Below are 27,310 nucleotides of genomic sequence, written 5' to 3'. Positions count from 1 at the left end.
AAAAATTTGTGAAAATTTCTACAGCAATAATTCTGTGCAAGAATTGCTTGCAATTTTGCAACTTCATTCACACTTACACTATCTGAGTCTATATATCTAAGACTCTTCTGTTACTGTTGTGTTTTGTATTTATGAGTAATTATCAAGAATACATGTATTGTCATTAAATTGTGCTGTCCATGTGGTTTAAAGATTTTAGCCTATTTAACCCATGCAACATTGAATAACAGTTAAGGTCATTCATTTGAACAACATATTAGCTCTTCATTCTAGCAAGCTGCATATCTGATCCCTGTGATTTAGAATGATGGTCATTGGTCAAGGTCATTTATTTGATCAACCTATTGCATGTTCTATTTATATAAGCCCTTCATCCAAGCAAGATATTAAGATCAAATAGTTTCTAGGCATCTTAGTTATTGGTAAGAAGTGGTTTAAATATTATAGCCATTTGACCCCTGTGACCTTGAATGACAGTCAATGTCATTCATTTAAACAAACTTATAAGCCCTTCATTCAAGCAAGCTACATACCCAATATTGACAACATGTCATTGTTGGAAATTGTAAGGGGAGATAATCTTGCCCCTACTCCGATTAGGGGCTTGACTGTAGACCAAAGAGATACCATTGGCTTGTGTGGTTGATATATAAGATTTTACTGGTCCATATGAGAGAGAGAGACCGAGGAAATTTAAAAAAAAATGCTATTGGAACTTTCATTTTGTATATAGGAACAACTGTAGTAGGGAAACTCTACATTGTGTGACTCTGACGTTGTGCTCCAAATAAATGCATATTATGTTGCAGGAGGCTCGTTGCAGACAGTATGTTGTCTACTTCCCTGACTTTGTTTCTCCTTACATGGCCCTATCAGGTAAGTATTTGCTGTTTATGTGTAATGATCATGATCCGGCGGTCACAAAATACATGTATGGTGTTATTGTATTGAGGGAGGTTGGCCTACATGTACTGATGTTTACAAAATAACCAGTGTAAAATATACTAGTATCCTTTGGAGCAGCGATAAAATGGCGTCTGTATTGATTTTATTATGCAAATGTATTTATACATGCAAGTTACAATATTCGTTGTGTTAAATTCATATAGTACGCGTATACTGCATTTTGTTCAACGTAAACGACAATACTCAACAAACAAGAAGAAATTAATCTCAATGTACATATACGTGTGTATATACAAGTGAATGTAAATCGAAACTGAAAGTTAAAATTCCTTGATAATGTTTATTACTTATTTCGATTCTAGGTACAATGCGGATATTATATAAAAACAAAACTGCTCACCCACGTCACTAGTTTATTTTTAATGTATGCAATATAACAGCAGCAGTTAATGTAGGTTAAAATATATGGTACGTGTCACTCCTGCAGGACGAAGACGGACACTACTTTTCGGAGGGAATTCACTAAAATGTGGCCAAAAAATGTAACAACTATGAACAGAATATGATAAATAAGTTTCTGTGTGTAATCGGCATAAAATGAGTTATGCTGCATTATAACCCCCAAATCAGAACAATGAACAGTCGGTTAAGGCTAGACTGAACATATGGCTCATAACAAAAATGGCGGTGCACAACAAAGGAAACGATCCAATCGTCCTTCGGTTTTTATTCCATATCAAGCATTAGGAGCCATGAATGCTTATCACAACAGATACGTAAAGATGAAGAAATCTGGACCTCTGAGTTATTCAAACAGACGTTCGATAACCAGATGTGAAACTACTAGAAAGTTAGCGATAAGAAAGTGAACGTGAATGCCTGTGCCTACATATAACCAATTGGTCTCAATGTGGTTTGATGTAGGCTAGAATGCAGAAATTTAGTTGAGTAAAGAATTATAGTAACTTGACATAAAGATAAAGACATATTGCAAGCAGATACAAGTAATGCAGAACTGCAAGTAAATATTCAATATTTTGGGGTCGATGTTACACGGATATATTGTACGTGTGAATTGAAGTTAAAGTTAGAGGAGATTGATCGGGGAAAAACAACAGCAGGTAATCACGATGGAGTTACTTCTGATAAAGTAAACAGTGAGAAACAACCTGAGACAGAGAGGTCGGTTCTAATTTAAATTAATGAAAGGGAAATCAGGGAGAACAAAATTGTCTATTCATGAGATACAGGAGCTCACAAAAAAAGAACGAGGAGGAGAAAAGGAAGAAATGTTTGACACAAAAATTGGTCAAAAAGATACTGAAAGACTGTTGGAAACCACTTACTCCATCGATGGTCACAATATTAACTAGGATAGGAGAATTAACAACGGAAATCTTAAACGACCAGTGTAAGTAACGCTCGATAACGCTGATACAAATAGAGAGAAAGAGAGAGAGAGACATTCAAGAACATTCGCCATTTACACAGCGAAGAGGATCTTATGAGTGTAGGTACTGAACAAAATGGTCTGATCAAAAGTGAAGGAGAACAGGAAGCTGCACTCATCAATGAAGCTAAACAGAGGAGCAAGGAAACATTCGAGGCCCATTCTGGACACGGAAGATTGTCAAAATACCTAAAGGAAAGTAAGGAAACACAATATTAGCACATTTTGATCATATGACTTTAACATGTCTCAATCCAGCCCAGACGATTAACTGGCTTGTCAATAACCCATATATAGTCACCCTTTACGATCATGCATTAGGTGCAGCAGGTACAATTCTAACGCCCAACCTACCAGGACGATGAAAGTAATGGGAAACTCAGTGAGTTGATATCAGAGACAGTTAACAAAGTATATACACATATGTTTATAATGTCATGAGACATTACAATTACTCAAACAAATACTGGAGAAAATTGACAACAACTGAAGATTGGAACAACAGTACGGAATGTAATTTCTCGGAAGGTATACAAGATAACTAATTATACCAACCAATTGGAAAATGAACTCGTTGTAAGGGCGATGATACCCTACACATTCTTGATATTGATCTCATATTAATAAATGAGCAGAATATTATATCAGAAAAGCTCCCCAGGAAAAGGAAATCATTGTGTAATAAGATTTTGATGATTAGGCCAAAAAATATATGTCTGTTTAGGGTTACCCGACCGACCCTAATTTTTTACCCTCGACCCTAATTTTTTTCCACTTTTCTACAAAAAAAAAAACACATTAAAAAGTCGGGATTTCGAACTCAGACTTTAGTTCCGGCCATCATTTTAGAGTGAAAGACACACAAAAAAAAAAAAAATCCTCCCGACCGACCGACCCTATTTTTTTGCCAATGTAACCCTATACGGACATTTTTTTTTCTTATACATATATCCTTAACATCAAAAGGAAAGTGAAGCACATGTACTATAACGACGGAACTATGAGAACAGTCAATACAGGATAGCAAGTGGGGCACCATTATGGACAAAGACACAGCCATAAATGGTATGAGGAACAGATTTAAGACGAAGATTTATGAGAACGGAAATAAATGAACGTATATCAAGCAAGGAGTATCTTGGGGAATCGTGGATTCCATGAAGTCAAGGAAACATTGGTCATAATACGTCTTTAATAAGATGTCAAAAAAAGCAATACAAACAAAAGACTGGGAGATCAAACTACAGTATAAAAGGCTAAGAAAGCAAGTAAAGAAATTATCAAGGAAACTTTACGATTTATCTGAAAGAGAGCTAAACATAAAAACCTGAAATAGTGTGACAATACATCAAATCAAACCAAAGCCAAGCAAAGGTCACTGAATAGTTTCCTGCAGTTTTCGTTGGGAACTACAAGGTGGAGTACCAACAATAAAAACCAGAGGTGCTAAAACAGCATGGAAACGGTGAACACATGGGGAAGAAAACATGAAGAAGGCGAGGAGTCAGCTTATAGTCGATAAACCTCTTGCATTCATCTCAGTTTCCTAAAGGACATATCTTATTCAATTGTATGCCCACTTACCAGACTGTTTCACCAATCTCTGAGATTTTAATGTATTCCTGATGAGTGGAAGAAAGCGAAGATGAATGAAATATTCAAAAAGGATACAGGGGCATCACAGGAAACTATGGACAAGTAAGTCTTACCTCGATTGAATGTATAATTACAGGGAAAACTTGTTGACATCCACATCATATACTATTTCTTCACAATTAAACAGTACGACTTCATTTCTTGCAGATCGACAACTTACAGGTTCTGAAGGTCATTGATGAGAGGATGGAGGAAATAGACAAAGGTGAAACTATATATTATGTCTATTTGAACAACCAAAACGCCTTCGGCAAAGTCACTTATAATAGACCGTCAATATATTAAAAATTATCATATTTCGGATCGCTTCCTTAACTGCGAACAATTAGAGAGCAGCAGATATGTTTGTCAAACGATAGAGAGCCAGTTACATTTGGAATTCCTCAGGGATCTGTACCTAGGCATCTATTTTTAGTAACGAGCTGCCGGAACTAGCCGACTCGGAGATATACCTGTTTGCTGACGATACAAAATTCTTTAAAAATATAAATCAAAATATATGGAAACTCTGCAATTTGATCTGGACCGAGTGTCTTGACGTATGGCTTCTCCGATTCCATCCGGAAATAGGTAATGTATGATATAAATGCAAGACGGAAGAAGGATGCCACACCATTTACTCTAGGGAAATTCTGTAAAATATACGTTCAGAAAAGGATATTTGAACCCATAAAGATGAGGGAATAAAGTTTGAGGAACACATCGGGAAAAGGTGAAAAGACTAACCAAATGTTTGTCATGAGTGGGTGATCTTATCAATATATAAACAAGATAATGCGAACCTTCCACCGTTCCCTCCACGCCCGTACAAATTACTAGATCTCATCTAGACTTCCGCTCCAGTTAGTCACCAATAAGTATGAAGATAATCGAAAAGGTCGAAAAAGTACAACGTAGAGCCACCACACAACTACCTAGGATGAAAAAGTGAATTATGAAGAGAGCTTAAAGAAGTTATTTTGAGCTACTTGAGAATGAGATGGAAATGTTGAAATATGGACTCTATCATGATATACCATGCCCTAAGAACAGGTTCCAGAGGACACCCATTAAAAGTTTTATTACCAGCAGACTAGAACAACACTGAGGGAACAGCCGTTTTCTGTACTATTAGTTAAAACCTGGGGAAGCTTATGGACACTTAGATTACTGTAAATGGAAGTGGTGCAGATCCACAACCATCATATATTGAGTCCGGTGACCCGAGGAACCTGTAGGCATATTATATAAGCTCCACAAGATTCATTGATATAATTAATTGTCTCATTTTTCCATCCATTACTTAGATCTTGGCTGCTCCAGGTCATTTCGTTACTCATATATTAGACGACTTGCGACAAGTTGAGTGCACCAGTAAAAGGTGTCCTGCCGAAACTCGTAAGTAACATAAACAATATATACAATGTATACCGTACATTGTGTAAAAATTCCTTTCACTCATGAAAACAATAATTGTGTATGTATCGTTAGTGATACAAAAATGTTAACATCAATAATGATGATCTACTTATGTACAATAATTATTTAATTTGAAATACACAATAACTTTTCCAATGGGTAAGAAATCACTAACGACTAATATATCTTTAGCATTATCCCATATTATCGTTAACGTCAATTTTTACTGTATCATTTTTATTAAACTCCCCTTTGGCTTTAACTGAATAGCTGTTTTTTACCACATGCAACTTTTTGAAACGTCTTTGAAAAGACTTATTTGTTTTATAATATATTCGGCACTTTATCTGAAGTATCTTTTTAAAATGATGTCATTATTGTTAAATATTCTAAAAATATCAGTTAGGTCCTAAATATAACATTATCTGTAGTTACTTGTAGATAATGGAACTTCCTGGTAGGCAAGACGCACTGTGTTTCTATAACAAAGTCAACTGTGCACACATATAGCAAAGGACACATTTCCCTGTGTAATATGCAATATAGTATATGTTTTGTTAATGACTACGTTTAATTTTAACTAAATGAATATTTAACGTACAAATTAAGCATTGTTGCATATGAATTTATAATTCATTGAAGTATTGATTTCATCCATTTCGTCATTTCATGCGAGATAGTTGGGCAGATCCAGACTGTTATTAAACCTCGCAGGCAAGCTCGTGATAAATTTACATGATTTAAATTGTAATCACGGGAAGAATTCTAGGTACCTATTTTCTGTACACCGTCTTCTTGTCGATATTTCATTGCTTATTTTAGCTGTTTTATGTAATTGGTATGATTGTACGTGGGTGATTTTTTTTTTTGGGGGGGGGGGGGGATTGTATCGCAAGAGTTATAGGTATAAATAACTGACATATATTTGCAGTGATGTTTTTTTTTATTAGAAACAGGTGATTTATGGTAAATTGAATGTTTAGCATTTAAATCAATATCCGATATTTCTATCATATATACCAATAAATCTACTATAACGGCAACCAAAGGGACAAAAAAAACTGATCAATATAGACATGTTTTCTTTTAATCTATACAAAGTTCAAATTCAGTTGATATCGATTTAGCAGGTAGTCATTATACAAGGATATCACTAAAACGGGTTTTGCTGTATTTTATAGGATCAGATAGTTAGTTTGTCTTTGTAGATTGCCAAGTTAAAGGGACAATTCAGTCTAAGAGAACATTAAAATTTGTTTATATATCAGATAAAACCAGTTCTAATGAAAATTAGATCAGTCGGTTTTACTGTGATATGCCTGAAAAGCCCATGGTGGTGACATATGTGTGAAATGTTCAAACTTGCTGCTGTCCGCCATTACACACTGTGGTCGAACTTCTTGTATGCCGAACCCTGTCCCTTGCTCGTAGAGTAATGCAAATTTTGTCTAGAACTGCTCAAATCGCTCTGACAGTAGTGTGTTTACCTTATTAGGTGAATTGTCTTGCCTAAAACTCATTTTATCACCTCCTCAGTGGTTATGTAGTTCATTTGTTTAACGTGCGTGACTTTGGCTCGGGTATGGGTACAGAGTCAATATTGTACAATGCTTAATCGTATTAATCAACGATTAATTATTTCAACGATATTAATTAAGATACTTAACAATGTCGTGGAATTTGTCAATGTTTTACGATATATGTTTCATAAGAAATGTAGAACAATACGTTTATGCTATATTTTGCTTCTTGGTTATGTAAAAGAATTTGCATGAGTGAATTGTCTCTTTAATAATGGATAACATCCTCAATACAAGTCAATACAAATGTTTACAATACAATGTATAACTGCATATACAGATGAATGGTATTATTGGAATCTAATTCTATTTCAAGTCTAATTATAGTTAGATTTGGCATGATAGTTATGATAGAAAACTATAACATTGCTAAACACAAACAAATGCATATTAATTTATCGAAGTAAATCTTTTTGGTATCAATAATGAATCCCGGAACAATTTCATGAGTATGTAATTTGTTAAAACTGTATTACTACCACTGACTTAATTTATATTTCGGGATCGTCATGCTGCCAGTTTTGTTGTTATTGACTAAATCCCATTAGATATTTTACAAGATGGTGTCTCTTGGTTTGTTTCAGAGGTTTCCTTTTGTAAGACGGACAGAACATCAGACAATTGTCTCTTATGTCCCCCGGGAAGTTCCCAACCATCAAGTGTGGACTCACGAAATGTACGCAGACAACAAGATATCAAAAAATGTATACGACTGGACATGGATTGTCCGCCAGGTAAAATCTATTCGAAACTAAATACTTTTGTCAACTTTTATCGAGTGCGTCCCGATGTATGGAAATGGACAGACGCACGTAAGATGTATGCTATGGGTACTTTTTTTATAAGTCAAACCCATGGCTAAAATGAGCTGCAATAAGTCTAGAAGAACTTGTAATAAGTCGAGAGCTTGGATACCTTTGATATTCCATCTCAGAGTTGCAATTTTGAAATCCACACGAGGTTGTTACCAGGTACCGTTATTGATCACATGCAGGTTGGTTTTCTACGGGTACTCTGGATTTCCTCCCGCTCCTGGACGTAGATTTGCAAAAAACACAAAGTAGGTCTTAAGCAAACTAGTGTTAACTTTGTACACATGTGATTTCCCGTTGAGCCTGTAACACCTTCCGATTTAGTCTGCGTGTGCTGATGTTCAACAAGAAAGATAGAAAAATCGCTCTCTTTCGTTTTCTTGCCTAATCCTGCGTTCGCCAAAACGTCAAGATATGACTGGAACCTGGACGTTTCTCAATGATATTACAGATCTACATGCATCTATGTTATATACATTGTGTATGGTCTCATTGTTCTCACATCATCATCATCATCGTAGTCGTCGTCGATGGCATTGTTGTCGTCGTCATTATCGTCTTTCCATCATCAGTGTAGTATCTTGACAGTTTTTAAAGTCCATGGAAAAACCATGGTCGACAAACAATATTATAAATACTCTGTAATGCGTCTTATCTTGCCTTCGCTTCTGCTGTGCGATTTTCCCGTTTTTTACTAGACCTGAATTAGAACTAATTTGTGTGGCGAGGGTTATCGATAATGCAGAGAAGCTCACATTTTATGTACGTTTTTCGATGATAACTTTCCTTGTGATTAATGAACTTGTGGTATTTCAGCATAAAACACAGGTCTTTGCAGAAATTCAATAAAAGTACTGAGGGTACAAATACATATGCCGCGTTGAAAAAAATAGTCAATCTGTGATCTAATTCAAGAGATTTTTCTTCAGGTGGTTTACATATTCTCTAGCGTGCTTACTTCGTTAAGTAAGTAACACTCTTTTCTGAATAAAATCACTTAATTGATAACCATAAAGAAAATCACAGGAAGTATTAACTAATATTGTTGTTAACTAATAGAAGCGATACAAGTCACAGAAAATGGCCGACCAGTAGACTGTAAGTGTGACTCATCACGTGGCTTTGTCGGGAAGGATTACATGCTCTGCCGGAAATATCGAAAATGTTCGCCAGGAATGGAATTTGATGTCACAAGTAAGTTCTTCTTGACGCCACAATTCAAACAATACAAAAGAAGGATGTTCCAATTAATATATCTTTAGAACAGCAAAACTGATAATGTCCCTCTAACCAAAAAGGTGTGACGTCACTTAACATAGGAATGAAAATATCACTGAACTAGCAATTCTTATCATGAATAGAGAGAAATATGGAGGGACTCATTGGCTTATCTGTGTAGCTACATGTGTACATATACATTTTTATAATTTAAACAGCATCTTTTGATGGTAAATTGTTTTACTTAAAATATCACAAATTTCATATCTGAATTCATCAACATGCTAATCAATAAAAGTAAGTCCGTTCATATATTCAATTTTGTTAAAGTTTTAAATCCATTAGTTGTACTTCTTTCAGGTGGGTCATGCTTCCCTTGTCCAGCTGGAACGTTCGCCTCAGACATGGGATACGAGCTATGTAAACCTCACACAAAGTATGTACTAAGTCCAGTACTTACATACTAAAATATACTAGCATACTGGCTACATACGCTCTATACTAATTATTCATTATGGATTAGGGATTTAATGGTTCTGTTCTTTCAAAACAACACATAACTATAATGGATCTTTATTATTATTTGACATTAACAATATTATAATTGTATGTATATTATATATTCAAAGAACTTTTCCACAAAAACAATACAAGTTTTACCTAAACTAATTATTTCAATTATCCATTATCTCATTATACTATTGTAATTGACTGTTTACAATGATCTATATTTTGCAACTTCGTTCTAAATACCCCATCGTTCTGTTTAAAGTTATTGTCATTTATCATAATTTTTTAATGATCCTGTTTCTATTATACCTGTGCAGCTGCACCCTTGACAACAGAGAGACATTATCATATGGGAATGCCACATGTGATAGTTTTTGTGGAGATCTTATAAAATCCGAGGAAACGAAATCTCCTGTACTTCTGACGACGAGTACGGCAGTCTGGGGCAAGGAAGAGCACCAAGTCGTATCAAACCATACGGTTGCAGAAACTGTGCAAATAAAGAACATCAAAGGTATTTAATCAATACCTAAATACTACCTTTCCAGAAACTCGTGAGGTTATTTTCATATTATAACAGAAGAAATAAAAGGTTGTATTAAGGATGTTCATGCAAATTATATATAAATTATGGATCTTTGTTGAGGTCCATATGGTGTTATATCGCCCTAGTAGATTAAATAATTATTTTAAATTCTACAAGTGATATAAAACCATTGTAGAATTAAAAATAATACGTATAAGTTACTACTTATGCTACATTTCATTCCAGATGTATCGCTCTCGGAAGTCGAATACAGAAATAGGTATAATTTTATTTATTGTCTAAATATTGAAATTTAAGTAATATGTTGAATGTCATTATATACTGAACATTTGTTATATTTGTTCACGATTCTTTAACGTTTTGATAGATATATGTGTGATTATAAAAACAAGGAAATGCATGCTAATTATTTTGGCCACTTGTCTCTGTTATAACACGTGTTTGCTAAACGCAAACACGCCTTAATAAAAATATATTGTCTATCGCGGTCATTGAAATATAATTTCTTTATATATTTTGACATGCTTTACATATTTTGCATCAATCATTGATTCTGTCCAGATGTTGCAAAGCCCTAAACAAACGTTGCATGCTTCATGAAACCATATGTCTTGCAGATAAAGTACAAAATCTAGGTTGATGTAAAAAAAAAAATGGAAACAAAAGATAAAATAAACAAAGCGAAATAATATGCATTCGTTGATGCGATCATTTAATAAGGCGATCCCTAAAAGAACTACTAAAAAAAATGTTTTAACCAGACATTTCGAAAGGGTAAGCGTCCAACATGACACACTTACAATAACAATTGAAAAGGTATTGTATAAAAGAAGCATCAAATATGACTGACCTTGTGTTACCAAGGGAAACACTCCCACGATATCAGCTGATTTCATCTACACTGTGATCTACTGTCTTTATTGTTCTATTTTAGTATCCTCACTATCACCACCCTTGTCATGACGATAGCCATCATCGTCCTTTGTGTACTCCTAACTTTTGTCTTCTGCAAATATTTAAGAGGAAGACCAATACTCGCAAATCAAACAGGTATGGCGACTCTGTATAGAGAAATATCAAAGTACGTGTATTCCATGTATAGGTATACTATTGATTGTTCTGCCAATGAAAACTATACTCTATATATTTTAATTTTCATTTTTGTTCAAAGTACATAATCCTTTCGAGTGCAACGACCAGGAATCGAACCCATTGTTAAACTTTCATTTTTATTACATTTTTTTTTTTTTAAATTTAAGCAAGTGCGTAAACAAAAGTCATGGCTTGTCATTATCCTCCGATACTTCAGGGGATACTATTACTGTCGTTTTATTCACCCCTGGGCTATCCCATAGTAAACTGATTGCAACAGAAAACACAAGTAAAATTGATCCTTCGGTGTACATTAAAACACTCGAACAACGATACACTGTGGTTCACTGTGTGGCTTTGAAGTTGAGCGTCGTTCTCTCTGTAATCTTCAAAGGAAGACTCTACAGCCCTATGATTGATCATTTTTTTTTTTTGAACAGCATTCAGTTTTACTATGAGATAGTCCATGGGTGGATATATCGTCAGTGATAGTAACCCCTGGAGTATCAAAGATGGTCCCATATATTTATTTATTGCAGACATGATGCTCCATAAAAGGATGGGACGTACTGACAAAACCAACGATAAACCAGGTAATGTAATAAAACGGAAGATTTACCAGGATAACCACAATCATTCAAGATTGAAATCGATTGAATTGGCTGAACATATACAGAACATATCTTTGTATGACGACCAGTAAGATAAAATTCTACTATGAGAATAGAACCATGTGTTTAGGTAGAGTGAGTGTCCACTACGTCCTCGTCCATAGCATCCAAATTGGAAAGTTTGTTGCTGTTAAGGCCAGACCACGGAATCAAACGAGAATCATATAGGTGGGCCACAGTATACATATTTATTACGAAGCCCTGTCAAGGAGATTGGAATGCACTTAGAACATTATGTGTTTTCTTGTTAAAGTCGAGCTTTTGTTATTCTTGAACTCAACATAATCACAATTTAATTAAGTATGCCAACTTCCTGTTTTAGAAACACTTGCATATAATTAAGCCCGTATTTTACTATTTTAAAAATATAATCCAAATACAAATATTTGTATGATATGCGAGTAAATTGAAATTGAACCTTCCATGATTTTATGCAAAATACGCTTATGAATTACAAAGAGACATAGTAAAAAAAAAAAAATACAACAATTGATCTATGTTACCTACCAGATACTAAATGCTTGCTCATTATAAGTCTCTTGTATTAATATTATCAAAAAGCAATTTAACGATAATGTAATGCTTGAGAAAATTTTGAGAAAAACAGATGCAGTAAAATTATTATTTTATTGTACATCGGTAAAAGCAAAGAATGAGTGTGGTATATCTCAAAGGTCCGATTTTCTACACTGTATCACATAATTACAAAACCAATTTCTACACTGTAGCTTATACAGCAATGCTGTTCTTATCAACTACTGTAAACATCTAATCTTAAATTAGCACGATGATTGCAATATATAATAAGGATTTTTTCTATTTATAATTCATTTCTCTTACCTAGCAATCCAGGCCGAGGATGATGGGTATGCGGCAGATGTAAAATTTCTCGATCCTAGCTATGAAGGTATCTAGTTGTTTTCTTATTTTTCATTTAGACAATGTAACATTTTTTATTCTCATTGAAAATGTCCATCGCTAGGATCCCCCTTTAGAGCTACTTTATGCGTAAATTGAGTTATTTTAGATAAAAATAAAAGTATTTAATCAGTGACGATATTTATTTACTATAGATAACAGCGTACTGAGATGGATGGAATGAACGTTCAGGAAAACCACAAAAACTAAATTTGAAAATTTATCATGACAAATGACTTGAAGTGCGACTATTATGTATTTATTGAAAACAACATTTCTCTATCTAATATGATATATTTAATACCAAAGAGATTGTTTTCCTATTTGTATTTCATTTGTTTCCCTAGGCATCCAGGCTGAGAATAGTGAATGTGCAGTAAATAAAAAGTTCCTAGACCCTGCCAATCAAGGTATCTATTTTCGACATATTTTTCCCTAATGATTTTGAAAAGTACTTTTATTTCAACAAAGTTATTTACTGGTATTACTGTCCTCATTAGCTAACCATCATCAGAAGGGTAGGCAAATAAAACTTAGCCCACCTGTTCATTCGTTAACAAATCTTGTAATCGTTATTTCTCAAAATGTACTGAACAAATCTATATCAAATTTTAAACCTAAGTTTCTTTAGTGCCTAGTTCCTAATATATGTTTTGGCTTTTGAGACCGATCGAAAAACAAGATGTCCGACAGGTTATTGAGGTTTTCTCAAATTCTAAATGTATGTTGTTTTTATGTTGTTGCTTAGTTATGAATATTTCATTCTGCGAGCAAGTAGAAATTAAGATGACAGGATGTCATTGTTGACGTTTGCAATCGCTATTCCTCGGAGAGTACTGAAGAGATTTTTTACAAATTTCATACATAATGTACATATGTACCCTTTTGCCTAGTAAATGCATAACATATTAGGACAGTTGAAAAACAAGATGGCTGGCAGTTGTTTTTTTTCAGAAATAACTGAAAGGATTTTTCTAAAAGTGTTCGCACGTCGAATGCCCTTGGTCATTTATTTTTTACATTGTATTATGAACCAATCTCAGTTAACCGAATTATACATTGTTCAAGTACATGTATGTTAAATATTTACAATATCCGCAATACAATTGTAATGTAAGAAGTTTATCATTACAGATCTAGTTATCTAAATATCCATCCATAATACGCAAAGTTTGAAATTACTAAGAATTTCTGTCACGTTTTGAATAGGATTTCTATTAGAAAGAACTGTGCACTATCTTTAACACATTTGCTAATTCATATGAATTTGAAGGCACATTAGATACATCTTAAGATAGTAGTTCATTTCTCCGCCCGTAAATAAAAATCTTAAACAAAATGTTCTTTGATATGTGTATTGTTTAATGGATGTTATTTACATCAATGATCCACTTTTCATCAAAATTTTCGGTGATCATGTTTGGTGGTAATAAGGTAAGAAAAATGCGCGTAAATTACCTAAAACATTATCATTTAAATGAAAATAGATCAGAATTGTGAAGTTCAGTTGTTATAGAAATATATTAAATACAAATTGACATGGTCGTTTTCATTCAATCAGTTTTCAAGAAAATCGAACTACGATTTTTCAACATTGAGAATTTTATTCATTATAGTCTAGATGTAAAATATCAAAAGTTGTCTCCCTTACTATAAGTCTAAAATATTTGAAGGAATCAAATGGGGAAAACTTGCTAATATCGAATTTTTTCATATTTGAAAAATTAATTTATATGTCATGGCGTTAATTGTGTGATGTATGCAATACATATCTAAGATGAAACTACTTCATAACTATTCCAATAATGACGTATTTTGGCCAAACCATATGTTTTTGTTTTTTTTTTTTTTTTTTACTTTTAAAACTTTTTAACTTGTCACAATTTATGGCTTCATATATGTATTAACTACAGGAGCCAAACCATTGGGATGGACGGGCGTGGATATACAGCCAGGTAAAGTATAACGTTTAGAAAAGTGAATATGTTTTGTATTACTTTAAAAATCGCCTAGCTTTGTGTAATATACCGGTCATAAGTCTGGTGAAATTTTGTTGTCAAAAAGCAAATATATATGCTGAACTTGACGTGCATGTATATCATTCTTATTTCTTGAATATATTTTTTCTTCGTAATGTAAATACCCTTTCGATCCACATGATGTGAGAGTTTATTCATCAGCATTTAATTATATTCTCCATTGTTACCTTTTCCAAGTTTCGGCACATCGATATTTTGATCTGTAATCAATTTTGAACGATAATTTAAAGTTAAATTCATTTATTTCAATTTTTACTTGCCTACTACTTTACCTAGAACTGCAGCTAATTGGAAAACTATTAAGAAATCACAAGACGCTATAATCTATAGCAAGATTTTCTCTGTGACTGAATCACTCAAATTCAATCGAAATATAAACGTGTGATGTTACTTATCTGTATAACGGTTCTCTATGTTACAGAAACATTGACCATATACCCACACATAAACGTGTATGGTTACTTATCTATATCATGGTTCTCTATGTTACAGAAACATTGACCATCTACCCACACATAAACGTGTATGGTTACTTATCTATATATGGTATTCTATGGTCTAGACATCATGGATCTACTGTATGTTACAGAAACATTGACCATCTACCACACATAAACGTGTATGGTTACTTATCTATATCATGGTTCTCTATGTTACAGAAACATTGACCATCTACCCACACATAAACGTGTATGGTTACTTATCTATATCATGGTTCTCTATGTTACAGAAACATTGACCATCTACCCACACATAAACGTGTATGGTTACTTATCTATATCATGGTTCTCTATGTTACAGAAACATTGACCATCTACCCACACATAAACGTGTATGGTTACTTATCTATATCATGGTTCTCTATGTTACAAAAATTGAACATTGACCATCTACCCACACATAAACGTGTACGGTTACTTATCTATATCATGGTTCTCTATGTTATAGAAACATTGACCATCTACCCACACATAAACATGTAATATTTCTTATCTTATCTATATCATGGTTCTCTATGTTACAGAAACATTGACCATCTACCCACACATAAACGTGTAATGTTACTTATCTATATCATGGTTCTCTATGTTACAGAAACATTGACCATCTACCCACACATAAACGTGTATGGTTACTTATCTATATCATGGTTCTCTATGTTACAGAAACATTGACCATCTACCCACACATAAACGTGTACTTATCTATATCATGGTTCTCTATGTTACAGAAACATACCATCTACCCACACATAAACGTGTAATGTTACTTATCTATATCATGGTTCTCTATGTTACAGAAACATTGACCATCTACCCACACATAAACTGTATGGTTACTTATCTATATCATGGTTCTCTATGTTACAGAAACATTGACCATCTACCCACACATAAACGTGTATGGTTACTTATCTATATCATGGTTCTCTATGTTACAGAAACATTGACCATCTACCCACACATAAACGTGTATGGTTACTTATCTATATCATGGTTCTCTATGTTACAGAAACATTGACCATCTACCCACACATAAACGTGTAATATTACTTATCTATATCATGGTTCTCTATGTTACAGAAACATTGACCATCTACCCACAGATAAACGTGTAATGTTACTTATCTATATCATGGTTCTCTATGTTACAGAAACATTGACCATCTACCCACACACAAACTTGAATGGTTACTTATCTATATCATGGTTCTCTATGTTACAGAAACATTGACCAGCTACCCACAGATAAACGCCTTTCCATGTACTCCTACAGCTCCCTCGATGACACCGTCAATGATGACGTCATTTAAATGATCTGCTATTTTGTCATTTGGTAAAGTGCAATCTACTGATAAAAAGCAGCTAAATAAATGTGTGACATGAACTATAATAATATCATTTGGTAGAGGTGTACTTAGTGTTTTTATTGTATATATTTGCATTGGTTTTCTATGTAATATTTCTAAACAAGAGGCCTTAACTGTCACCTGAGATGATTCTTTACTCTTATGTCATCTGTATTTCAATAATGACCAATGTTTACTGATTATCAGTACCAAACAGTGACATAGTGATATCGATCTAAAACTCTTGAATGTAGGTCCAGGTCATTTATTTGAAACAAACTTGGTAACCGCTCATCCCAGCATAATACAAGAAGAATTTCAGGTAATTACGAAGGTCGCTTGATTGCAAAACTTTTCTCTGTGCGTTATATTTTGTGAACGTATGAACAGTGTAGCAAAAAGTCTGAATGATATATCTCTTGTAAAACGCGAAATGAAGTACTCGCGGAAATATTCACTTTTAAAGCATGGCATGAAAAAAACACCATAATGTGTATTTATTGATAATAATAGCAGAAGTAGATCTTTAGAACCTGTGCTATATAACTAAGTGGTGTCATACCAGACACGATGTTTTGATTATAATATCTTTCACAGTCAAAATAAGTGAATTCTCTAGATTTGTTCATTCCGGCTACATCTGCACAAGGTCCGTCAAAGAAGGGAAATAGGTAAAATGGGTCCGTTACTGAGAGCGTCACCGATCCGGCACCATCGTTCCTGAAAGAGGAATGGAATTGCTACTCTGTATTCTTCCGATTAACGTATATGTGGTAAAACACTTACTTGGGCACTATCAAAAATTCTAAACGATTTGGTGAAATTAAAGTGTTTTTTGCAGAACAAATATGAGATAAAATGCCTCGATACATTTGAAGTAAATATTTGCAAACTTTTACATGCATGCAACTTAAAGCTTAACTATAAACTATATTTATATGAAATAAACTTTGTTATATTTAAGCAAGTTGTAATGCATGTAATTAGGTTTTGGTTTTGATTGAATATGTATTACTTATTTAGGAACAGGAATGTACGCGCCTGATAGTATTAAATAATTCATGAGCTCATGAATTTTGTGCCGAACACTGAATATGTACGTAGTTTCATAGTTATACATGTTGCAATATTATCCCCACCCGCAACGTACTTTTCCATCCGAAACGCACCTTATGCATCTATAATACTAACGTCATAATATAAATCATCATATACATGCCTACAGCAGAACATCAGTGCGACATCATTGGGTCCAAAAATGTCTGGTAAAGTGCCGTTACGTAATCTGCCATTGTGCGACCCAGAATCCTCTTCGTCAAACAAAATCATTCCATTGAAAAAGCCTGAAAACAAAATTAAACTACAGTCCTCTTTGCAGGAACACAACCCTAGGCATTGTAACTTTACAAAGACGATTTTTTGCGCTTTCATGAAATGTTACTATGGCATTCAAAATTGAAGCATGAAATAAGAGATGGATTATTAATATATCATCGATATTGTGAAATTAAACCAGGCGTTTGGAGGTAGTGAGCTTTTCAGCTTTATCATAGTCCAGGCCTGATAACAGTACCAAGTGTAATATTCTCTATAGATGCATACACATCGTATAGAGAGGACAGGAAGTATTTCATTTGATTTCCAAACTTATCCTTGAAAATATGTAAATTTTTGAAAACTTAGTAAAATTTGGACGCACAAAATTCCTCAAAATCTATCAAACACAAATTGACAAATCGACAAATAGTACGTTATCTTATAATTTTTCTATAATACAATAAGTACAATTATATACAATATGGGATAATAAAAAGGTGATACCAGACGGGCATTGACCATTGTATCTCAGTATGCAGTAGCGTCCGATTGGCCACTCATCCTCGCCGTCTGGAGACGTTTTCGTACAGAAATACCATTGTACCAGATTGTTAGTGACATTCCCTGAAAAATAAGTCATGTCAAAATGTACTAGTATTCCTTTCTGATCTAACAGAGTGACATCCCATCGCTTTACTTTGTATGTAACTGAAAGAGTGAAACGAAGGGGGATAACTCTGGTAGAAGATCTGGCATTCCTCAAATTAATCACCCTATTTCCTTTTTGTAACATTTTATGAGTCTCTTTATTCCATTTTCAAGATTTCGTAAGTAATAATTCGATTGGCTAAGGCAAAAATCACATAAAAGCAAGTGAAACAAAAACTTGATGAATCTCCTGTGGTAACAGTGTTGGCAGATGAGAGGACAGACATTTCTAACACCAAAAGACTTGTTCTATATGCCCAAGTCATTTCGACAGATATGAAGCCATCGACAATGTTTTTGACAAATGTAGAATGCACAGATGCAACAGGTAACAAATCATTATTAAAATAGTAATTAATGCATGACATGTCTACATAGATTTTGAGTAAATTAAGACTTTAATGTACTTATAATTTAAATATTTCATAAGACATTAAAGAAACAGAAAGTATGCAGTTCTATCAATTTAGTGCACTATATATATGTAAGTTTATGGATCTAAATTACTTGGTATAACACAGTCATATATTTTACAGAAAGATAGAATTACAGAAATAAATACATAGGTAAAGAGAATGAAAGTAAAGTTAACTCTCTATCACATAACTTGTTTCGTTTTAATATAATGTTGCTTTAATATTATAATTATCCTGATCCAGGCAGAGGACTAGCTGGTGAAATAATGAAAGAGCTTCAGAGTCGGGGTGTACAACCAGGGAAACTCCTTAGCCTTGGGTCAGATGGAGCCTCAGTAATGACCGGCAAACACAATGGTGAGTTTCACAATGGTGAAAAAACTTGTTATCAGTTTAAGAATCTTTATCATCAATTTTATACTGTAGTATATTGTATAATCTAAAACAAGGTTGGATGAAATTTGTAAAGTTGAAATATTTATATTTATTCTACAGGTTGTGCAGCTATCCTGAAGAGACAGAACCCTCACATGATAAATACACATTGTATAGCACACCGATTGGCCCTTTGTACCTCTCAGGCTGCAGAAAGCATCCCCATGTTGAAGAGACATCAGCAAATCTTGACAGACTTGTTCTACTATTTCAAGGTTAGAGAAATGTTGCAGACATTTAAAATAATTCATAATAAAATAACCCCGTTTTTCTTTATGTCTGTCCTCTTTCCATATATCTAAATAGTACTCATTTTTTCCCATTTATTATGCTGTTTGTCTCTTTGATTAATTCAATAAAGTGCCAAATTACAGAGTAAAATCAAAATTGATAATTTTGCTGAAAATTTTTACCTAATCAGATCTATTATTCATTTTTTATTTATCAGGGCAGTGCAAAACGTGCGGCACGGCTGCACGAGATACAAAAACTGATGGATGACCCAGTTTTGAACTATAAGGAGGTGCATGCTGTAAGGTGGCTTTCTTTTTTCTCTGCACTTACAACAGTTTGGAGGACACTTGATAGTCTATTGTCCTACCTTGCTGAAAGAAACCATTCCGAAGATCCAAAAGCTGCAGGACTTAAGAAGAAGGTAATCAATAAAAGAAATAATTCAAAATGTGAATTGAATAAAATCACTTCAACTAAATCAAATTGCACCAATGGTATATAAGCAGCTTGTACAATTGTCACTTTCTGATTTAGATTTAACACAAATAGCAGTAAAAAGAAATATTAGGTATGCTCTAATGTGGCTTTCTTTTTTCTGCTTTACTACAGTTCTACGCATCTGAAAATTTGAATACAACTTAGTTGTTTGCTTTTTGCTACAGATTGGCACAGACAGCTTCATCTCATTGACCTATATGTTGATGGATGCCATGGCACCTGTGACGATCCTGTCCCAGTTTTTCCAGACTGAAAACATTGATATCGCACTTGTTCAGGTAACTACCTTCATAAGTTAACATTGTCATTGCTGTTAAGTATATATGAAATATTGATTACCTTGTTTGGTATAAGTAAAAAAAAAGAAGAATGAAATGAATGTTCAGATGTTGATAACATTTTGGTCGAAGTTAGGCTATAATCTAACTGCATGTGAAGTGTGATAATGTATTTAACCAAGTTTTGGAGAACCAATAAAATAAATAATTCTATTTATTTACATAAATCCTAGGTAAAGCTGGATAACTGTCTGGATAAGCTGGAGCAACTCAAGTCAATGAAAACTCCCTATCTGTTAAAATTGACTGAAGACCTGACTGGATCTACATTCAAAGACCATCATATTACCTGCAGTCCATTCAACCTGGAAAACATCACCAAAGAATTTGCGGATGCTCTGATTCAGAACATCAAGTCTAGGTAATATTATACATGCATACAAAGCAACATAAATATATGACTTTTAGCTTTATACCTAGTTTATAGTAAATTCACCTTCAGTAATTCACTTTAAGTTTTACTAACACACTGTGACACATGTATGAAAGTTGGTCTTTCCTCTAGTGCAAACTGAAAAGGCCAGTGCATTCTATTGAAATCATGTTGATGAGCTTCATAGTACCTTATATCTGGAACCGCATATTCTTGACTAACATCTCTTGCTGTATTTCAGGTTTCCTGATAAAGAATTACTGCAGTGCTTTGGAGTCCTGTCTATGAGGCCTTTGACTTTTCTTTCTTCACAAGATCTTGATATGTATGGTAACAATGAAATCGACAAGCTCTGTGAATTTTATGGAAGAACAGAGTGTGCAATGGAAGGAAAATGGAGACAAGGAAAGGAGGTCTGAGACATCCCCTCCTCTGCTTGATCCCAACCAAGTAAAAGTGGAATGGCATCTTGCTAAGCAGGTTGTTAAAGCTGAATGTTATCCTAGGGATGAAATGTGGAAACTATGGCATCTTCTGTACACTCATCACAAAGATGACTTTCCAAACCTCTTCATCTTGGCTAGATTGGCTTTAACAACAAGTGTCCATACAGCAGGATGTGAGAGAGGTTTCTCGGTTCAAAACCGAATTCTGACAACATACCGAAACAAACTGGCTGTTGAAACCCAAAGGAAAATCATGTCTGTCAAACTTTCCAGTGTCACGGACAGTTTCGACTATGATCTGGCACTTACCAAATGGAATCTAAAACATAGGAGAATGTATGAACTGAAGAAATAACTTTCTTTCTTCACATATAGTCCCATTTGCCAATGACAATTTCCATGACCTAGACAATGGCCCTTCTGAAATAGAATCTGAATCCTAGCTATATAAAATCAGTCTAGTCATGAGGCAATAGTCATATATACAGTAAACATCTAGTCATATTTTATTTGTTGAATGATGTAATTAGTTACTAATGTTTTCTTTGTTTTTTACTGTTTGCTTGTCCAATTTGCCAGTGACCATTTCCATGATCTAGGCAGTGGCTTTTGTGAAATGAAAACTAAATTCTAGCTATATAAAATCCGTCTAGTCATGAGACAATATACAAACAGTCATACAGTAAAGAAGCTAGTCATATTTTTGTTTGTTGAATGATGTTAAATTAAATGCGAATTTAGTTAATCTTTATTTTTTACAGTTTACTTGTTAAATCTTGTTATTAATAAATTAAAATTGTTTTACTTGAGTTGCTTTTGTGTTGTAATTTTTGTACAAAACCAACAAAAAATGTCCTTTCTTTACAAACTGCCTCCAAAATTATATGAAAGACTCCTTAAGTTTTATTAAAATAAACCTCTCCAAAATGCATGAAATGCCAGGATTTTCTTCTAGATTTTCAAAATTTTCTGGGGGGCATGCCCCCAGACCACCCTAGAATGCTCCCTCGCTTCGCTCGATCGGGCGGGACGATACGCGTCCCGTAACTCAGGACTCAGCATTACACTTTTTGATGAGTCCAATGACTCAAACACTTATAAATCAAAATAAATCACTGAAAATGTGCATAATAAATATTGTAACAAAATAGGCCTAGTGGCCTGTGGTTTGGGCATATATCTGATCAGGTATCGGATCGAGGTGTTCCAGTTTACATTTAAGATACAGTGTTTAAGATGTAACAAAACAGGTTAGTGGCCTGTGGTTAGGGCATATACCCGATCAGGGATTGAGTCGAGGCGTTCCAGTTTACATAGACGATACTGTGCCGTAGGGAATATTTGAAGATTCTGACATAAATAGCGCTAGGACGTAGCGTGGCAGTTTTATGCTGTGGACATAGAAATATAAATGCTGAAGATTGTTTGTTATTCATTGAGTTATTGCATTGTATGAATTAATTGTTAAGATGCGAGAGTGATTGAAATAATGTACGAGTGCATCACGTCACGATCTCGATCTTTTCGTCAATACACAAACATGACTAGTGTGTGGAATGTGTTCGATATAAGATTAAGTAATCGGCATTACATGTAAATCAATGAATGTACAAACCCATGTGTTAGTTATCTCGCTGAGATACCGTCGATTTCATTGTTAGACGACTTTATTTAGCTGTAAATGTCGTCGTTGACATTCATGTATTCGTCGCTGACAACTTGTTGTCAAAATGACGTAGCCGGCGTTTCGAGTGTATTCGTTGTAGAAATATTGTAAAGAATGTCTGTTATTATACTTAGATCGTTTTATTGTTTATGAAGATTTGTGTATTTGATTTAGGTACAAATGCATTGTATACGATGTGTATTTTTATAGTATCTGAGGGATTATATTATAGTTCCTTTGCGTAAGGTCTCGGGTGTGAGACAGGCCAACCGAAGCTTTCAGCCAATCAGCGGGCGGCCTGGCCTCGCCCGAGGCCCAAAGGTTATAAATAGGGGTGAGCACAGGGCCTCGTCACTTCTGTTTCACCGGTACCAGCGAGCGGTCACTACGCTCTCGCAGGATAATAGCGCCAGACTAAATTGGTTACTTTTTAAGTTAGGATTAGACACTCACATGTTTTAAGAGTACGGCTCTTAGCCTCTATGAGTTGTCTAAGTATTTATTTCTGGGATTATTTGGTTATAGGATATGAAACTCATAAGTTTCAAGAGTGCGGCTCTTAGCCTCTATGAGTTATCATTGTATATATGTATTTTATGACAAGCTTAGGAAAGACTCTCATAAGTTTCAAGAGTGCGGCTCTTAGCCTCTGTGAGATGCCAGTAGTCGATTTCTCAGGAAAGACTCATAAGTTTCAAGAGTACGGCTCTTAGCCTCTGTGAGATTCCTGGAATTATGGAGATTATCATTCTTATTTAACACATGTTGTGACTTTCTCAGTTATATAATATATTCTTTAACTTTTATTACTGGCTTGAGTCTTTTATTATACTGGATTATTTCCGGATAAGCAATCGTAGAGACTTGAAGTCTTAACCTGGGGATCATACAAAATATAAGGTTAGACAGAAACTGCGACCTGGGTGCTGGGTTCTACCTGCACGCTACCAAGGAATACTCAGGAATACCGCACCCGGGTCCGGTTTTTGTCATAATATGTTTTTACGTCAGAGCAGAATGCAATATTGTTGTGGATGTTTTTTCATGCAATCCATAAAAAAAACATTGCCGATGGGGAGTTCATAAAAATTCCATCGTCATTTTTCCTCAGGTGCAATGCATACCCGTCCTGCACAGTACATGGAATACAAGTAAACAAACAACATGGCTTTGTGACGTATTCAAATGTATAGCACATAAAATAGCGCCAAACACCAGATATAGAATATATATCATTGGAATCAAAAATATTCAATGAATCATTCAATGTCTTTTATCCATAAACTTAAATTCCAATACAGTACACTACATGTCATGTCAATGCGTACCTAATAGTGTTACATTGTACCTGGAAAACAATAATAAACACTATATTCACCACGTCGACACCTTTTGGTTAGTGCATTATACCTTTGATGTGGTTACTGCTATGGTAACTATTCCCATCTGAATCCATCTCAAACTGTATGAATCCCGAGGACCAATCGCTGGGACAGCCGGACGAAGGCTGCAACAGACTGTACGTCCCTTTCGGCCATCCTACATTACATAACAAACTAGGACCGTATAAAGATATCAGCAGCACATTCGGTCATATGATTGTATGAAAAACGCTTTAACACGGCACGAAAAAGTTGACCAATTTTGATAATTTCAGTTTTTTGATATGGCTAATGGATCGTCTGATGAGTTATTTGACAATATACACATGTAAATTCTAAATACTAATATAAAAAGGTCAACGAATTAATTCTCAGCGATACCAACACCAGCGATGAAAATAATTAGCAATTATATCACTCAAGATCTTAAGTATAAAAAGCGCTAAAACCAAGATTATTGATAAATAAGTTTACATATTATAACGCTGCTTAAAATTTATTATATTATATTAATTAATTTAATTTATATCCGTTGTTTACATAAAAGATATGGTAGTATTCCGCCTCTGTATATCACAGGGTTAGCTCCCTTTTGAGAAGGTAGCGATTGTGATGTCATTATTTTGTGAGCGAAACTCACGTCGTTTTCTCTGGAAGAAATATGAGGTTATAACTCTTTAAAATGTAAACACGAAATACATCTATATGGCAAAGAAATTGGAGATTACAATTATAGTCTAAACCTGTTCAATTATTTAAACCCAGTTAGTTTAGACACAGCCTTTCAGGGAAAATGCCGAAAGTTTTCGATTGGAACTTTCAAACAATGTAAACACAAGTGAATAAGCATTATGTGAACATATGTCTTTATACTACATAACTAACATATTTGATCATACTTCCACAACATTTATTATTTGGGGTTATACAAACTTTCCTAAGCTTAAAAATCCTCTTAACTGTAAGTATTAACTATCAGTTTATTGAATAAAATACAAAAAATATCCATAAAATAAATAAATGCTAATTCTCAGTGTGTATTTTGTTAACATGTGAACAAATAACAAAGCTATGGTATACCTGTACTATTCATAACCAGAGTTGACGTTTCGACTGTAGCTGTCGTAACTACAGAACTTCCGGCTGCGGTGGCATGCGTCGTCATAGAACCGGAAGTCGTATCAACAGAGCTCCCCGTGATTGTGTTGTCTGTAGTTCCTTCTGTAGTTCCTTCTCCAGAACTTCCTGTGTTGCCATTACATGTAATGTTGTCATAATCTTTGCCAAAGAATACACATCCCGCTCGTGTAAATCCATACAGTTCCTCATCTCTATTTATTGAAGTGAATACTAGTTCACATATTGGATTTTCATTTCCTCCACAAACATTGACACCTTTACACACAATGTCTGTCGGTGGTGCCACGTGAACGCATTGCCTTGCACATGCGATGGCCGATCTTGCCTGAACTGTTCTGTTTAAAATAGAATGTACAGACGTATCTTCTTCGCATTCGACTCTAAATATTTCTTCTGCGAAACCAGAACAAATCACAGACAAAAGGCAGGCTTGAAAACGGTAGATATATTTATATATCCTTTTCATATTTTAATGATTTGTCTAACCATGTGATATAACATTCTATACACCATTGAATTAGACAATATTCCGTGATGCTCTCGTCGTAACAGTTCACCAGTTTCTGAATCTTCTCAAATATAAGCAAACATCTAGAGTAATCCAATGTCACATTTGAAAGAAATGGTGGCTTTTATTGTTTTATAATGATAATAAGATAAGCCGGCTTTAAAGCTAGTCCGTAATGCTCTATGTCAAAAAAGTGTACCAAATCCTGAAATGTCTAAAATGTCAGAAGGTCATTGAATAAGATAAACTAGCTTCGTAGCTATGCCATACTGCTCTCGCCGTAAATGTTTACCAGGTCCTGGATCTTCTAAAATTTATACGAATATTTTGAGTTATCCAGTGATACATTTGGCAGACAACAATGAAGACTGTCTTCTTCGCTGTCTGTACTACGTCTACAGTGACGTAGCTATCTGAAGGTAGTAATCACTTATCAAGTTGTGATATATTTAATCAATACGAACCAATCAGAGCAGCGTTTAGTAATTTGACACAACTGTGTCGATTACGCATTAGACATCAATACGAATCAATGCGTTTCATTTGATATTTGAAAATCTTACACAAGGGATTCATGTTAATGACATTTGATGTTCAATATTTATGAATATTTGAAAGCTGTATTTAATCATAGATAAATGTCAACGACTTCTATTGCATGGCCCAGTTTTATCTTCGGATGATATGTAATCATAACGATATGGATTATTATTAGCGGTTGTGTTAAGATAGGAGACATAAATTATTTTGATATAGTTGATACACTTACTCTGATATTTTAACGTAATATTGGCAAGGTAAACTTTCACTAATTAAAATCTTTAATTTGTTATTCATTTGTCAATGGAAATTCTTGGTCGGCAAAACCAAAATTTACTTTCAAAAGAAATGATGATGTTTGGATTCGCACGGGTTCCGTAGGTAAAACAACGGCATATAATATATAGTTTTACATAAAATAAATTCTAAAGCATATAGTTGATATTCTGAATTTTAAGATTGGATACTAAACATATGAAATACGGATATAATTGGATAAAAGATGTTTTCCGAGTATTGGCATTCAATATTTATTTTCCGTCGACATATTTGAATTTCCTTGTAAAAGTTATAAACGCATAGTTTGCTCGACAAGTTTAGTTTGAAAATGTCGGGAATATTTAACGGAATACAGAAAGTGAAGTGCTGACGCTTCATTGAAAT

The 27,310-nt window shown here is 34.3% G+C and overlaps 3 protein-coding genes across 5 annotated transcripts in view; 2 read left to right on the top strand and 1 right to left on the bottom strand.

Annotated features, from left to right (window-relative positions):
* Positions 1–27,310, bottom strand: part of LOC138317973 (transmembrane protein 222-like) — a 158,144-nt gene that overhangs the window by 79,875 nt on the left and 50,959 nt on the right. The gene's annotated exons all lie outside the window — the stretch shown is intronic.
* LOC138317878 (uncharacterized) lies at positions 689–19,448 on the top strand. 2 transcript variants are annotated; one of them, XM_069259855.1, is made up of 13 exons: positions 689–876; positions 5,299–5,389; positions 7,575–7,724; positions 8,862–8,996; positions 9,381–9,456; positions 9,848–10,044; positions 10,303–10,336; positions 11,012–11,127; positions 11,709–11,762; positions 12,685–12,747; positions 13,106–13,168; positions 14,672–14,713; positions 16,523–19,448. In XM_069259855.1, exons 1-13 carry the CDS (start codon positions 829–831, stop codon positions 16,612–16,614), a joined length of 1,161 nt encoding a protein of 386 aa, XP_069115956.1. In that variant the 5' UTR covers positions 689–828; the 3' UTR covers positions 16,615–19,448. The 2 variants fall into 2 exon arrangements, with proteins under 2 accessions (XP_069115956.1, XP_069115962.1); XM_069259861.1 differs by lacking the exons at positions 5,299–5,389; positions 7,575–7,724 and having other exon boundaries at positions 698–876; positions 16,523–18,114.
* Positions 18,868–22,220, top strand: LOC138317895 (zinc finger protein 862-like). Of its 2 annotated transcripts, none has more exons than XM_069259876.1 (7): positions 18,868–18,999; positions 19,331–19,444; positions 19,592–19,737; positions 19,971–20,177; positions 20,419–20,532; positions 20,766–20,953; positions 21,207–22,220. In XM_069259876.1, exons 1-7 carry the CDS (start codon positions 18,948–18,950, stop codon positions 21,382–21,384), a joined length of 999 nt encoding a protein of 332 aa, XP_069115977.1. In that variant the 5' UTR covers positions 18,868–18,947; the 3' UTR covers positions 21,385–22,220. The 2 variants fall into 2 exon arrangements, with proteins under 2 accessions (XP_069115977.1, XP_069115972.1); XM_069259871.1 differs by having other exon boundaries at positions 19,583–19,737.

Source organism: Argopecten irradians, chromosome 1, assembly GCF_041381155.1.
Source record: "Argopecten irradians isolate NY chromosome 1, Ai_NY, whole genome shotgun sequence".
In the NCBI taxonomy this organism is placed as follows: Eukaryota; Metazoa; Mollusca; class Bivalvia; order Pectinida; family Pectinidae; genus Argopecten; species Argopecten irradians.
The sequence above is the reverse complement of the archived record's forward strand: the minus strand, read 5'-3'. Positions and strand labels throughout refer to the sequence as shown.

Bases quoted from the DNA above. Each gene is read 5' to 3' on its own strand.
- LOC138317878 (XM_069259855.1), top strand. From the start codon at position 829: ATGTTGTCTACTTCCCTGACTTTGTTTCTCCTTACATGGCCCTATCAG. The intron at 877-5,298 runs GTAAGTATTTGC...TCCATTACTTAG, and splicing joins TCCTTACATGGCCCTATCAG to ATCTTGGCTGCTCCAGGTCA. The intron at 8,997-9,380 runs GTAAGTTCTTCT...TACTTCTTTCAG, and splicing joins AATGGAATTTGATGTCACAA to GTGGGTCATGCTTCCCTTGT.
- LOC138317895 (XM_069259871.1), top strand. From the start codon at position 18,948: ATGAAGCCATCGACAATGTTTTTGACAAATGTAGAATGCACAGATGCA. The intron at 19,000-19,330 runs GTAACAAATCAT...ATCCTGATCCAG, and splicing joins AGAATGCACAGATGCAACAG to GCAGAGGACTAGCTGGTGAA. The intron at 19,738-19,970 runs GTTAGAGAAATG...TTTATTTATCAG, and splicing joins ACTTGTTCTACTATTTCAAG to GGCAGTGCAAAACGTGCGGC.